General features: G+C 43.9%; 1 protein-coding gene across 3 annotated transcripts in view; it reads right to left on the reverse strand.

Moving 5' to 3' along the window:
* Position 1: 1 nt before the first annotated feature.
* The window catches only part of LOC115135201 (uncharacterized), a 44,121-nt gene continuing 28,031 nt past the window's right edge, over positions 2-16,091 (reverse strand). For all 3 annotated transcript variants that reach the window (XM_029669632.2, XM_029669635.2, XM_029669634.2), the window contains exons 7-17: positions 13,710-13,790; positions 13,485-13,597; positions 13,199-13,257; positions 12,867-12,956; positions 7,223-7,266; positions 4,598-4,776; positions 4,341-4,411; positions 4,091-4,248; positions 3,442-3,586; positions 2,964-3,107; positions 2-2,650 (exon numbers count right to left, since the gene is read on the reverse strand). In XM_029669632.2, coding sequence (XP_029525492.1) covers positions 2,339-2,650; positions 2,964-3,107; positions 3,442-3,586; positions 4,091-4,248; positions 4,341-4,411; positions 4,598-4,776; positions 7,223-7,266; positions 12,867-12,956; positions 13,199-13,257; positions 13,485-13,597; positions 13,710-13,790 — 1,396 coding nt within the window. In that variant the 3' untranslated portion in view covers positions 2-2,338. The remainder of the gene's footprint in view (positions 2,651-2,963; positions 3,108-3,441; positions 3,587-4,090; positions 4,249-4,340; positions 4,412-4,597; positions 4,777-7,222; positions 7,267-12,866; positions 12,957-13,198; positions 13,258-13,484; positions 13,598-13,709; positions 13,791-16,091) is intronic.

The following is a 16,091-nucleotide window of genomic DNA, read 5'->3' on the forward strand; positions in this document are numbered from 1 at the left end:
GTCTTTTCAAAATGTGTTTATTTTTGTCAACTATTCCTTAAAAGATAAACCATTTAGTATATTTGACTGAGAGCAAAATCTTAATGTGTTATTGACAATATGCAGAGTTAATCAAGAAAAATGTATAGAAATAAGTTGCACGTTTTAGCATCTCTATGGGAAGTGAGTCCAGTAGAAACATGTACAGAAATAGCAGTCTACGTTTTTGACAGTGACAAATACTCAAGACCAAGTTAACTGGTAAGCAAAAAAAAGAAAGATATTAGACTTCAACACTAGTCCCTAACCCAAAGTGCAGAATGGTGTGATAACCCCTGTGTTCGATCACATTAGAAGCCCTACTCAAAAAGGTCCGTGACGCTACTTTAGTTTAGGTCTACTGTTGATTTATTGTCCCTCACGTATTCACAGTGGGAGCAAGACACACCCAAAAAGTGATTGTGGCATTCTGCATGACTGAACAAATCATGCCTCACCCTGTCATGGTCCCCATAGAATTACAATGACAGCCAATGTTGCTGGTTTGAACCCGCTGAGCTAAAGCCTAGGTAACAGTTCAAGACGCAAACGTCTTCAGGCAAGGGTACTCATCACAGAACCATCTCCGCCATGAGGTTATTCTGTCTAATTCAACAACATAACACAATCTCATAGTGTTGGTGGTGGGAACCTCCGCCCATGGAATCATCTATTTCACCGTGGTCATATTTTAACGTGTGGGAAAGTAAAGCAGTAAGACTTCACTCTGGCGGCGTTTAAGCAGACTTATATTTTTGAATGGGTCTTTTGGTCAATCAGATCAGATCTGATGTGATTGGTCAAAAGACCAATTGGTGGGAAAAGATCAGAATTTGACTGCCCGTGTGTAAATGCAGCCTCTGAGTCCATGACACCCAGATAAACTCGGTATTATCCAGTCAAGTCAATCTTACCACCTAGGACCAACGTTTCCCCATTTGAACTGCCCCCTTTGGTGGCTATATTGTGGCATTACTGCACCAGTTTACAGACAACACTGCCAGCCTGAGAAGAAAATGGCTATGCCACGCCATAACATTCTATATAGTTTTACTTATGTTACATTCTTTTATACAATATATTGGGTGTGGTAGACGGTGCCTCATTACAATTCATAATACTGAATTTAACTCAACATTCTACCAACATTTGAATTCATTTGTCATCACTGATCTGACACTTTCAAAACGAGTGTTTGACATACAGCTGAGATGTACTGTAAACTAAGCTCTGTCATGTTTCATTTTCAGTTGTACAAATGCAAAACACCACGTGAATAACGTAAGAGTGTTTTTAAAAAGGATTGTCTTTTGATGTCAGAGTGAAGCATGTCCTCGAAGACGGAGTCATCAAGCTCCTGATATGCATGCAGTTCTCTTCAAAAGTTCATTCAACGGACAGATAGCCAGCCTGTGTGATCAATCTACTTCATCAACCCATTAGTATGACAAATCCCTCGGTGCCGTAGCTGATGTGTGTAAAAGGTCTTTAGAAATCATTAGACCCAGCAGAGCTACACAGTTACTCAAACCGGGCCTGGTTCTGGATCAGTGCAGTTTGTCACCAGAAAAGTCATTAGAATAACAAAATCATAGCAAAGACTTTGAAAACAAAACTAATATGTGCATGCAGCATCATAAAATGATGTCCAGTAACCTTCTATATTCGTTCCAATTGATCATGTCTCATGAAGAATACAGTGTTTCTTCCAGTTTCCTCCAAATGCATCGTGGGTGGGTTGAGGTCCTGGCACTCTGGTCGGTAGGGGTCCTGACATGGGCACGGGGTCCGTTTAGTCTCCATGGGAACAGTGAGATGAGCTGATGCAGCTCTGTCTCGGTCCCTCCTAGATGGTCACCGAGAGGTGGGCTGGGCGGTAATGACATACAGTAGATGGAATGGATCGATACTGAACCTTCGTGGAGGGAAAACAACCTACACCTCTTAAAAACCCCAGATCTAATGACTGATTTAACGTAATATTCCGATCTCTGTCAACAAGAAATTGGTCCAAAAGCATAATCAAATTAAATGAATGTGGATATTACAGTAATGTAGGACCACGCAGAAGTTAGTCATTTGTATAGTAAAATGGGAGACTGAGTATCCACTTTACTGTATAATTAGCCCTGGTGCATCCAGTGTCTGTGGTTTCTCGGGATAGAAGCATGCAACAGGTCTATCCCCCATTATCTTTCTCCTCCCCACCATTTTCCAGTCATGGAGACCGGGCACACCAGTGGTCCCTGTGTATCGATCGACACGGATAGTCCAATCGTTTAAACCACCCTGTCCACCCCAACACCCTCTTGTGTCCCTCTCACTGTTTGACAGCCTGTCTGTAGCTGTGTCTCTGGGGCTCAGAGCGCTTGGTCTTGCTGCTCCCCCTGGTGCCGGAACTACTGCTGCTGCCCCCCCCCTTGGCACTGCTGGCCTGGCTGCTGCTGCTTCCCCCCTCCCTGGTACTGCTGGCCTGGCTGCTGCTGCTGTGCTCCTCCCGCAGAGTGGGGCTGGAGTGGGCCCTCTGGAGACCCCCATCGTCAAAGAGGCGTGACTCGAACAGAGACAGATCCTCTTCCCCACTCCGGATCTTAGACCTCAGTAGCATTGCGTACGTCCCATAGCGAGTTTTCTGTGCCAGAGAGAACACTTGATGTCAAACAGGATTCGGCATTGCTGAGATCAGAGCCATTGTTTGGCAGTAAAGTTTGGCAATCTGTTCTGGATTCTGGCACCAAGCAAAAGCAATCAAGTTTCCATTCTGGCTGAACCTGGAATGGAATTGTCTTGAAACATTTGGCAGCCATTAAAATTCTGACTATCAAACAAACTCAGTCTGCCAAACTCAGCTCGACTATGGCTCTGGCTGCAACTATTCAGTTGTGACAACTATCAATCCCTGTCACTCGATTTAACCAGACAACAACTATCAATCCCTCCCTCACCTCAAACTCCAGGTACTCCTCACGTTGCTTGTGCTCTTCCAGATCACGAACTTTGGCCTTTTTGTCTGGAATCACAGCAGTTAGCTCGATCAGCTCAGAGGAGATGGTCCGGAAACGTGTCTCATGAGATTTCACTTGTTCCTCCTGTCAGTGCACAAGGCAAAGGAGGACCATGAACATAAGGCTACACCAAAGTCAGTTACTCACACAGAATTCTGATCAACATAGAAGCCTACTTACGCATTCGAGTTAGTTTTAAAAACAGAGAAGTTCTATTTACAACACACAAAAAAAGTATACAGGAGTCTGTCTTTAGTAGACAAGTTCCTACAATTTTGGGGGTTGATCTCTACAGTACAGATACTGGATGGCATGAGTGGGATTGGGCTGGGAACTAGTACTTGGAAGGACAGAGAGACACAGAGACACAGAGAGAGAGAGAGAATGGGTCATGATGTGAGTGGAGGCCTCTGTGTACCTGAGACAGTTTGGTGTTGGAGCCTGGCAGCAGCGGGCGGCTGAATTTCTTCTGGGAGCCGATGGCAGCAGGGAAGGGTGGCGCTGAGAACATGGCTGAGACCACGTTGATACGGGTGATCCACGACTGCATCTGCTCTGCATTACTGAGATGGAGGACAACAGAGTTCAAATCTGGATACTGGCTATCAGAATAAAGGCCACAAATGATCAGCCCCAGAACACACGTAGACAGGCTCAGGGTCAGTTATCAATTGAAGAAGTGTGACACTTATTTTCAATTAGGATTTGTTTTATTAACTTCCTAAATGGAAATTGAATTCATCCCAACACTGAAAGTGTAGATCTAGAACATCACAGACAACTGTGTCCTCCAGGGACACAGAAGCATCATGATCCTCTACCTGAGCCTGGGGCTGTATGAGAGGGGCACTGCCCACTCTATACTCAATCACTACTGTTTTGGGGGCACTTAGCACAGCTTTAGTACAGAACAACCTTGTAGAAGGCAGAAAGAATAACGACCAAGGCACAAAATTGGGTCAGATAATTCCATACGATTAAGAATGTAGTTAAAGAGGTGGACTTGGAGATAAGAAATGGGTGGAGAGGGTAGGGATGAGGAGTGGGTGGAGGATGAGGAGTCTCACGGTGCTTGGAAGAGGAACACTCTCCAGTCTGCAGTGCGCAGGTAGAACACGTTGGGCCTCTTGCTGTAGTCTGCTGCCCTCATGGCCAGAGAGTGATGGATGGACACAGCGTTCTTCAGATCCTCTTCAGACAGCTGCTTATCTGGACGGTACTCTCCCTACGGACCAATCAGAGAGCGGAATGCTATCACACACGTCCAATCAGAGACTGGGATATAAGGATGGTTGGGAGGGGTGTGGTTTGGTGTACCTTCTGCAGGTAAAGGACCAATCCCTTCAGCATGACATAAAACGTCTTCCATCCTCTCTTACCTCGAGGGGCTGAAAAACAGATAATGGAAACAAAGAAAATATCCACTCAGTATTTGCTGCTCCAAAGTGTGATTTTTAATCAAACTTAAAAATAGTACAGCAATGTTTAGATTGACACGGTCAGATTTATCAGTGAAGTGGAACAGATTATGGTTAACAGGTGAATGGTGACAGGGGAGGGTAAAGAGAACCTACTTCTCTTGCCATCAGAGTCTGCATGGACCTTCCGCACCAGGAAACCATTCTTATAGATCAGGGCGTCAGGATTCTGGGCCACGCCTAGACCACTGCCGATTCGCTTCATGGTGTGAGAGGCGGAGTCAGTGCGCAAATCGGCCAACTCTGAAAAGGACTTGCGCAACTCCTCCTCGTCGCTATGGAGAGGACACAATTCAAATACAAAAAGTTACGTCCCTAATCAACAAAACCTGCTCGTCTCAAACTGTTTTAAGTCGTGTCCTCCAGTTCAGATCCAGTAGAAATTAATGAACGCTCAGTCCTAATAGCTTGGAGGTGAGAAGGCCATGTCTTTATCCACTCAGCATGCCACGCTTGTGAGAGCCTCTGGATTTCCGGGCCACTGGCTGTCTGTCACCCACGCTGAGAGGTCACATCCCATGATGCTCCCGCCGAGCAGCTTGGTTGCATCTTACTGGCCAATCACAGAGAAAGGTTCACCAAGTTTCTAACAACTGAAACCCTGCTCAAAAACCCTGCGCCTGAACACTGACAGAACTCACTTTGACAAGCATGAACGCTATGTCGAACATCTCATCCACTCACTTATCATTCAGATATCTATAATTCATTTCTTACATAAAAAAATGGTTTTGCTGCAAGAGGAACAATCCTGATCGGTATGAGTGGTGAGTGACTCACTGTCTGTTAGATAACAGTATCCTGGCATCTCTTTGACTGACTGTGATGCCCTTTTCCCGTGAACTGAGGGGTCCGAGTGTTCGATGAGGCTATAAGAGAGAATCCTACAGTACTGACATTTGGGGAGGATGGTGTCTCCCCGCCCACTGAAGACACTGACTGAATGCAGATCTGTACACCAGTGGAACCTTGCAGCTGCTCCCATAAACATTCATTAATGTATGAGCTTGAAATTGCTGTTAGTCAGAGGGGGAGTGCTGCTGCGTCACACTGTCCTGACTGTACTGTCCATCTCCTCCGTCTCTCTGCGAGACACACTCAGATGTGTACATAAAGGCGCACGCACACACGCGTCAATCTTTGAGATGAAATCATCCACGGTCACAGAAGCCACACATCTGTGGACACAAACCAGAAACATGAACACAAACCACACATGCATGTGCATGCGGTTCAGTCGAACACTCTTCGGTGTGACACATCCCAGGACCCATGGGGGGGATCGGTGTCTTAAAGGAACTGTCGCTCACCTCCGCTCTCTATCCATTTTTCTTTCACCATACCTCCTCAAAACCATAGCCTGCAGGTATCATGCATTATGATGCAGTTATAATGCATTGTAAGACTTGTCATAAGCATGTGTGACCCACTTATAACGTCTTATATAATTATATTTGAGCCAGTTGCAATATTAAATGCATAAAGATAACACAATAGGCCTTTTTGTTTGACAAAGGTTTATAAAATGCTTATAAACAAGTTATAAATTATACCCGCAGGTCAAATTTTAAGTGTTACAAAATTGCATCAATTTATCTTTTCAAAAAAAGACAGAAACGAACCACTTGTGTTGCAGCTGCTAATACATGTAGGTATATTCTGAACAGTGAACCGACCAGTCAGCACATACTGTACATCACAGCTCTCATCTGTTGCTAAGTAACTGCTGACCTCTCTGAATCCACAAGAGCAAGTAGTGGAGAAGAGAGGTTCAGAGGGAGAAAAACAGGGGGGCAAAAGTGAAATACAGAGCAGGAAAGAGGTCAGGGGAGAAAGGGGAGGCTACAGGCAGAAAAACGAGGATAGAGAGGGAGGCACATGGTGAGCGTTGGGATGTTGGGACCGGGAAGATTAAAGCAGAGTGGTGCAGAGTGAAAGGGAATGTGAGAGAAGATGCTGCTCCCACTGCTCTCCTTCAGAGGCTGACTGAACCCCTAAAACTGTGTGTGCTGTATGTGTTTGCACTTTAGAATCAGAGTCAGACATTGACCTGTAATTACGAAAGAGGAAAGTAGGGACGTGTATCCATGGCAACAACATCTGGAGAGCTTATGTCTTAAATTAGGGGCTCAGGGCATCACAAAAGACTAGGTCCAGAATAGCAACCCTTGGTGCACACACAGCCTGGCAAATGCTACAGGGGCACAGTTGGTAGTTGATTCTGTAGGTGGGAAATTGTTTGTAGACTGATTTCAAAGTAGATTTGGGGCTAATTACAATTCAAAACATCTATACGCTGAGAGACTTTTTCAATCCAACACATTTTGTGACATTGAGAAAATGAATCCAACTACGATATGAATTCAGGAAACCTTAACAGCAGTTAATTGAATAAGGCAAGTGCACAAATAAAGTCAGACATACGTGTACAGTAACAGTCAAAAGTTTGGACACCGACTCATTCAATAGTGAAGAAATCAAAACTTTGAAATAACACACATGGAATCATCTAAAAATAGATTTTGATTTGTTTAACGCTTTCTTGGTTACTACATGATTCCATGTGTGTTATTTCATAGTTTTGATGTCTTCACTATTATTCTTCAATGTAGAAAAGAGTCCAAATAAAAGAAAAACCCTGAACAGAGTAGGTGTGACTGGTACTGTATGCCCATACTTTCATGAGAACAAAAACATCCTTCTTATGCAAAGATCACTTACATGGTCCACTGGAGCTTCTCGTTTCTAATGGAGTTGTACAAGGCCTAGAGAAAAAGACAAGACATAACAAACGTCACACATATGAAAAACGTTTGTGTGTGTGTGTGTGTGTGGAATGTCTAATGAGTGTGGAGGGACCCTTGGTCATCCTGCTACTTGTGCGACAACAATCATTAGATGCCCTGAATAAAGCAGTTCACATTGATCATATTAGTCACACTGATCGAAACACAAGCCTGCTGCTTCGACCAAAGCAAACCACACAAAATGTACCCTGCATTTTCCAAGCTGTGCCTTCTTCTTGCGGGCCTGTGGGTGGTTCTGTCCATCCTGGGACCTTCCCAGCAGGTCAGGGAAGGACAAGGGTTTGAGGGAACGAGAGCGAGGGGCGCGGGGGTAGCGGAAGGGGTCCATCACTCGGAAGTCCCGGCGAACACGCACAGAGCAAAGAGAGCGGGAGCGATTCCGCCCATCAGAGTGGATGCTGTTTACACCAATCATGATAATGCACCAACAGGAGCAGTCTAGAGGAGAAGAGACGGTGGAGGGATGGATAAAGCCAGATAATCCCGGATCTCTCCTGTTGATCAAAGGCTCCACAGATTCTGTATATGGCCTCTTTCAAAGCTTAACACCAAAATGTAGAGATTCAGTTAAAAGGTAAAAAAACGAGAGAATGACAAAAGAGGTGACTCTCAGAGAGGCAGACAGTCACTGTCACTGGTGACTGACAACAGGGGTTGCGGTCTGACGAATTGCGCTTCACTGGACGTTTGAGGAAACCACTGATGGAGGTTAACATGGGCCTCAAGCCCTCCGAAGGGACTTCAGTTCCTGCATAATGGATCCATATGCATTCATTATGCATGTATGGAGAAACAGTGGTGTGCAACTGCCACTTGCTGTGGCACCATTCTGCGTCAAGTCTATGAAGGTGTAAGTCTTTTTGGAAGGATGTCAAGCAGTTGCCAACATGCTATTCAAGAGCTGGTACATACATACATGCATACAGCTCCACCATACACTCCGTAACAACTAATGACACAAGAGAGTCACAAAAAAAAACACAAAAAAAACACGTAAACAACAACCCAGTTAACGAGGCCGAATGATGACTAGACGATCATAGCAACCATAAGACAGCAATGAGCAAGCAACGGAGTTCACCCACACATACATACACTACCAACACACACCAAACCAGATCGAGCGGGTGGAGGGAAAGGACTCCACCCACTCACTCACAGGCAAGCTGTCGAAGAGAACCCTCAAACTGACGCCACCGCACATCCTACTGGAACTAACAACATGTATCCACGGCTTGACGATACAGATGCTGGAGACAGACTACCCTGTTGCTCTCTAATAAATGAAAGGCTTTTGGCTTGATGAGGGACTGAACAGGTCCCCTCGCTCTCTCCCTCTTTGTTCTCTCCGTTCCTGGATCCTCTCCTCTTTACTGGTTTGTCTTCAAACTTGTAAATGGTTCTCACACATCCACTTATTTCTCCTTCGTATGCGTCAATCTCTTATTTCCCTCCGAAAAGCCCTCTATGAGAGTCGGGAGAGAAAATTGCATCTGTGCTTCGCACTCCTTTCATCTCCCTCTTTTCAATAACTGTTGTTCTATTTCCCTGTGTGCTTCAGATGAAAAAAACAGACTGAATCACAGTGACAAAAGAAAGCGGATGATGAGGACAGAGAGCTTGCTCTCTCTCGCTCTCTCTCTCTATGCGCATTTCTCTCCGGCTGAGCAGCAAATCCCGGTCCATGTTTCTGTTCAGATCCCTCCCTCCTTTTAGTGTCAATCATTTGCCTCCATATCACTGTTTTCTTAATAAAATGCAGGTCTTTTTCACACTCCATTTCCACCAGTCTAACATTGTAAAAGAAAGGAATGTGCAGTCCAGGGACAAGTATGAAAACAATGGTGCCTTTCTAATACAGTAATTAATAGTCTTTGGAAGAAATCTACCTTCCAGATAATGCTACTATTTTGTGGGCTGAAATATAGGCTATACAAAAAGGACAGAAAATGATCACCTTCGGGATGAGCAATGTATAGAACATAATGTAAAACCATTAAACAGAACCTCCTTGCGAAACACACAACACACACACACACAAAATAATCAGAACTCCTGATTGAGAGCTAACATTTCCAGGTCACTGAGGAAAAGAATCCTCTGGAAGGTAGCCTGTCAGAAAAAGATCTCTCACAGTCTGGTCAGCCGACTGGGATGGTAGGGGGTTGACATGCATACAGAGGTGCTATTCCATCCAGCCCCAAATGAAAAGGAGAAGCGGTCTTATCAGAGGATGACGGGAGCTAAAACACAAAGGACTAAATCATGTTGACAGGGCTTTACTTCTTATCCGTACACAGTTTTCATTTCGCTCTGCATCAAATTGACTTGAAAGCTTTGGATAGGATACCTAGCCTAGAGGGTAAGGTGGAGCCATTGCCATACTGCTTATACCGATCCAATCTTTTCAGATCTATATAACTGCATACAAGGTAGGGGCAGTGGTTGTTTTGGGATTGGGCAGATTCATTTGAAATAAACTGCCCTAAAATGTATCTGATCAATCTATCCCATTGAAGTGGATATTCTGTTTCCCACTATTGGGTCGGGACATATTTTAAAATGAAATTGATTGACCCACTATGATCCACTGTACTGTGCAGCTGTCTTCATCAACCTGGCCAAGGCTTTCCACTCTGTCAATCACCGTATTCTTATCGGCAGACTCGACAGCCTTGGTTTCTCTAATGACTGCCTCGCCTGGTTCACTAACTACTTCTCAGACAGAGTTTAGTGTGTCAAATCGGAGGGCCTGTTGTCCGGACCTCTGGCAGTCTCTATGGGGGTGCAATAGGGTTCAATTCTCGGGCCGACTCTTTTCTCTGTATATATTGATGTCGCTCTTCCTGTGGGTTATTCTTTGATCCACCTCTACGCAGACAACACCATTCTGTATACATCTGGCCCTTCTTAGGACACTGTGCTAACAAACCTCCAAACGAGCTTCAACGCCATACAACACTCCTTCCGTGGCCTCCGACTGCTCTTAAAATGCTAGTTAAACGAAATGCATGCTCTTCAACCGATAACTGCCCGACTAGCATCACTACTTTGGACGGTTCGGACTTAGAATATGTGGACAACTACAAATACCTAGGTGTCTGGTTAGACTGTAAACTCTCCTTCCAGACTCACATTAAGCATCTCAAAAGTTAAATCTAGAAAGCCTCCTTCACTCATGCTGCCAAACATACCCTTGTAAAACTGACTATCCTACCGATCTTTGACTTGGGCAATGTAATTTACAAAATAGCCTCCAACACTCTACTCAGCAAATTGGATGTAGTCTATCACAGTGCTATCCGCTTTGTCACCAAAGCCCCATATAGTACCCACCACTGCGACCTGTATACTCCCGTTGGCAGGTCCTAGCTACATATGCGTTGCCAAATCCACTGGCTCCAGGTCATCTAAGTCTTTGCTAGGTAAAGCTCCGCCTTTTCTCAGCTCACTGGTCACCATAGCAACACCCACCTGTAGCACATGCTCCAGCAGGTATATTTCTCTGGTCATCCCCAAAGCCAACACCTTCTTTGGCCACCTGTCAGCTGTCAGAGCAGCTTACTGATTGCTGCAGCTGTACACAGCCCATCTGTAAATAGCCCATCCAACCAACTACCTACCTCATCCCCATATGTTTTTGTTTTTCTGCTCTTTGGCACACCAGTATTTCTACTTGCACATTCTCATCTTCACATATCACTCCAGTGGGAATTGCTAAATTGTAATTACTTCGCCACTATTGGTCTATTTATTGCCTTACCTCCTTACTTCATTTGCACACACTGTATACAGATTTTTCTATTGTGTTATTGACTGTAGGTTTGTTTATCCCATGTGTAACTCTGTTGTTTTTGTCGCACTGCTTTGCTTCATCTTGGCCAGGTCGCAGTTGTAAATGAGAACATGTTCTCAACCGGCCTACATGGTTAAATAAAGGTGAAATAAAATAAATCTCTATTCACAAAGTGAGCTCAATGAACACAGACTCATTATGTCAATACACTCACTGTTTATGTTTCCTATGACAGTAACTGAACAGTGTGACATGCTGATTGTAGGAAGCAAAGTGAACCTCTCCACTGTAGTGAGTTGTGTTAATATGCGCCACAGCAACAGAGAACTATGCCCTTGACACCCAGAGAAAAAAGTGGAAATCTACACTTCTTTTTTTTTACATTTGAGTCATTTAGCAGACACTCTTATCCAGAGCAACTTAGTGGTGAGTGAATATATTTTCATACACCACACTGTCTGCATTAGCATACCCTGCATAATCGCCGCCCAACAGACACATTAACATCACTCACACTGTACACAAAATACTGACAAGGTTATGAAAAGAGAGGATATGGAGAATAATATGGAAGAAAGAGAGACAGAGAAAGGGAGGAAGCAGCGAGTGAGAAAGACAGAGTGATTTGTAACGCCTGTCTGATAATACCGTGACAAAACGCTCATCACAGCAGGCGGCACCATGTGACAGCCGAATTCCCATTTACTGAGAGGCCTGTCCTCCCTCTCACCCGTCACCAGTAATTTACCATATGAGCCCTGCCCCATTGACTAATGTACTGTAGCAGCCTCCTCTCTCTGCACCAATAGAACAGACAAACAGAAGGTGGATTGCTGAGCCTTCCCTAATATTTCATCATTGTGATATCTCAGCTGTGATAGGAATAGTTAACAGAGACTCTAAGGAGTAACAAAGCTTGGTCATCTCTGTGGGCAGCTGGGATGAGCTCCCACAGAGGTAGGTGGAAAAGAAAGGTAGGAACGCAACACATATCACAGACAGCGAGCAAAGGGGCCATTAGGGAGAGAGAAAAATATATACTTCATACATGAAATGGAGAAACGAGGGAAGAACAGAAGCAGGCAGATGGAAAATGTTCTGCCATGCGGTGATATGATTTGTAACAGAATGAGTAAGAGAAACTGAAAAACACAGGAAGGAGGGAGGGAGGGAGGGAGATGAAAACGAGGGAGTAGGAGGTGATGCTGCTCACAGGAGCGAGGCAGAGAGTGAGAGGGTGGAAGGTAGAACATGTTGACTCGCTCTCTCGGATCTTCACAACATGGTGCTGTTAACAACAGCTCAGAGGTGGTCAACAGATCACATTAAAATCCTTTATAATAGACAGAAAGCCCTTTCCACTACAACAGGGAGAAACTACGTAATGCTGGATCTCGTACGTAAAAGAACACATCGGAGGGTGAGAAACATTACGTCTCTGACAGCTTTCAGGCCATGCAGCTCTCGATATCGTCTGAGCAGGCTTGCCAGTCAGTGGCGTAAGTTACTCTGATGTCAACCAACAAATCGGGGGGGAGAAAAAACAAAGTTCTCAACAGACTGACTGAAACCAGATCATGGATATCAAGAGATCATGTGGTCAAATTGAGGTCCTGCAGCTAAACCAAGGATCCCACTGTGTGCACGTGTGTGTGTGCACGTGTGTGTGTGTGTGTGCAAGTGTGTGTGTGCGCACACGCGCCTGGTTCCACACATCTAGCTATATTAGTTTCTACTGTATATTTTAACTAATTCAACAGACCTTGAGCAGTTCTCTAGGAAAATCTTTTCCATCATTTAGTCCTTCCAAGTTGCTGATGAACTGCAGAATGGACATCTTTTTGCCAATATTCTGAGGAAGGAAAAAATAATCACCTTTACTCACATTGTCTGCTTAAGGACCCCTCGAAGGACAACTTTAGGTCTGTGTTGATGTTTTATAGCGTATAGGTTACATATCTATAAGCTATAACCAGGGCCCAGTGGTCTTCCTGCTCAAGCCAATGGTCTATATTTTCAACCAGAAAACTTCCAACTCTTTACCAACAGTCCCTCCACAGCTCTCTAGCCCCTGGCTCACCCACAGTTACTCACGTGGCCATGCAGGTCTGTATTGAGCAGCATCAGGGCACAGGTCAGAGTGTGGACACTGTCTGGAACAGGGAGAAAGAGCGAGAGATGTTTCAGTGTGTTCTAATGCAATATCAGCGTAAGAGTGCCCCACAGTGGCACACAGTATATGGATAATATGTGTTCTTTAATAACCTTAAAACTGTAACAACTTGAACAAAATAGTGTGTGGACATATGTACACATATATACACACACAAAAATACATTTACACGTGCGTGCGCACACACACACATTCAACCGGTCTAACCTTCAGAAGGTATTGCATTTGGGTTGCATTGTAGATATCTCCTAGAGAAGTGGGCCAGCACTCGCTCCCTCTCTTGTGTCTCTCCCATGAGGGCAAACTCCCTCAGGAAGGCTCTGTGGAACACATATAGCATTGTGAGTGTTCACTATTCAATGAAAGAACAAATAAATAAATCACTTGGACATTATGCTACATATTCTGACCATTTCCACTGAAAGATCTCACCGTATTGCCTGGTCAATAGTAAGGCCTGAGAAGTTGAAGTAACTGAGATATTCCTCTGCCACCATCCGACTAAACTCATTACTGCAGAATGACAAGATACAGACAATTAGACCGGTCAAACCAAAGATATCAAAAGTATTTTACTGTAACTACAGTTGAAGTCGGAAGTTTACATACACCTTAGCCAAATACATTTTAACACCGTTTTTCACAATTCCTGACATTTAATCCTACAAAAAAAATCCCGGTCTTAGGTCAGTTAGGATCACCACTTAATTTTAATGATGTGAAATGTCAGAATAGAGAATTATTTATCATAGCTTTTATTTCTTTCATCACATTCCCAGTCGGTCAGAAGTTTACATACACTCAATTAGTATTTGGAAGCTTGCCTTTACACTTTTTTACTTGGGTCAAACATTTCAGGTAGCCTTCCACAAGCTTCCCACAATAAGTTGGGTGAATTTTGGCCCATTCCTCCTGACAGAGCTGGTGTAACCGAGTCAGGTTTGTAGGCCTCCTTGCTCGCACACAATTTCAGTTCTGCCCACACATTTTCTATGGGATTGAGGTCAGGGCTTTGTAATGGCCACTCCAATACCTTGACTTTGTTGTCCTTAAGCCATTTTGCCACAACTTTGGAAGTATGCTTGGGGTCATTGTCCATTTGGAAGACCCATTTGCGACCAAGCTTCAACTTCCTGACTGATGTCTTGAGATGTTGCTTCAATATATCCACATAATTTTCCATCCTCATGATGCCATCTATTTTGTGAAGTGCATCAGTCCCTCCTGCAGCAAAGCACCCCTACAACATGATGCTGCCACCCCCGTGCTTCACAGTTGGGATGGGGTTCTTCGGCTTACAAGCCTCCCCCTTTCCTCCAAACATAACGATGGTCATTATGGCCAAACAGTTCCATTATTGTTTCATCAGACCAGAGGACATTTCTCCAAAAAGTACGCTCTTTGTCCCCATGTGCAGTTGCAAACCGTTGTCTGATTATTTTATGGCAGTTTTGAGGCATTGGCTTCTTCCGTGCTGAGTGGCCTTTAAAGGTTGTCGATATAGGATTAGTTTTACTGTGGATATAGATACTTTTGTACCTGTTTCCTCCAGCATCTTCACAAGGTCCTTTGCTATTGTTCTGCGATTGATTTTCTCACCAAAGTACGTTCATCTCTAGGAGACAGAACGCGTCTCCTTCCTGAGCGGTATGACAGCTGCATGGTCCCATGGTGTTATACTTGCGTACTATTGTTTGTACAGATGAACATGGTACCTTCAGGTGTTTGGAAATGAGTCCCAAGGATGAACCAGACTTGGAGGTCTACAATGTTAAGAGGTCTTTGCTGGTTTCTTTTGATTTTTACATGATGTCAAGCAAAGAGGCACTGTGTTTGAAGGTAGGCCTTGAAATACATCCACAGGTACACATCCAATTGACTCAAATTATGTAAATTAGAAGCCATGAAGCCATAGAATCATTAGAAGCCATGACATCATTTTCTGGAATTTTCCAAGCTGTTTAAAAAGGCACAGTCAACTTATTGTATGTAAACCTCTCACCCACTGGAATTGTGATACAGTGAATCATAAGTGAAATAATCTGTCTGTAAACAATAGTTGGAAAAACTACTTGTGTTATGCACAAAGTAGATGTCCTAACCGACTTGCCAAAACTATAGTTTGTTAACAAGAAATTTGTGGAGTGGTTGAAAAACGAGTTTTAATGACTTCAACCTCAGTGTATGTAAACTTCCGACTTCAACTGTATATATTGTATTAAGCAACACACACACACACACACACACACACACACACACACACACACACACACACACAAAATGGTGGAAAAGGTACCCAATTGTCATACTTGAGTAAAATAAATAAAAAGATAACTTATTAGAAAATTACTCAAGTGAAAGTCACCCAGTAAAATAGTACTTGAGTAAAAGTATTTGGTTTTAAATATACTTCTGTATCAAAAGTAAATAATTTCAAATTCCTAAGCAAACCAGACGGCAGAATTCTTGTTTTTATTTATTTATCGATAGTCAGGGGGACACACCAACAATTTGCAAATGACGCATGTGTGTTTAGTGAGTCCGCCATATCAGAGGCAGTAGGGATGACCCGGGTTGTTCTCTTGATAAGTGCGTGAATTAGACCAATTTTCTGTCCTGCTAAGCATTCGAAATGTACCGAGTACTTTTTGATGTCAAGCAAGTGTTCCCGCTAATATTTTTCAGCACGGAGCAAATTTCAGGTCTGCTGAGCGCAAACTTGAACCTTGTGAAACGTCTGTGCAACTTCCGGCGTGCGTTTACTGTGAACACAGACTGTACCTGCTTTAATTTACTGTTTAACAGCGGCCAAGT

Source organism: Oncorhynchus nerka, linkage group LG10 (genome assembly GCF_034236695.1).
Source record: "Oncorhynchus nerka isolate Pitt River linkage group LG10, Oner_Uvic_2.0, whole genome shotgun sequence".
Classification (NCBI taxonomy): Eukaryota; Metazoa; Chordata; class Actinopteri; order Salmoniformes; family Salmonidae; genus Oncorhynchus; species Oncorhynchus nerka.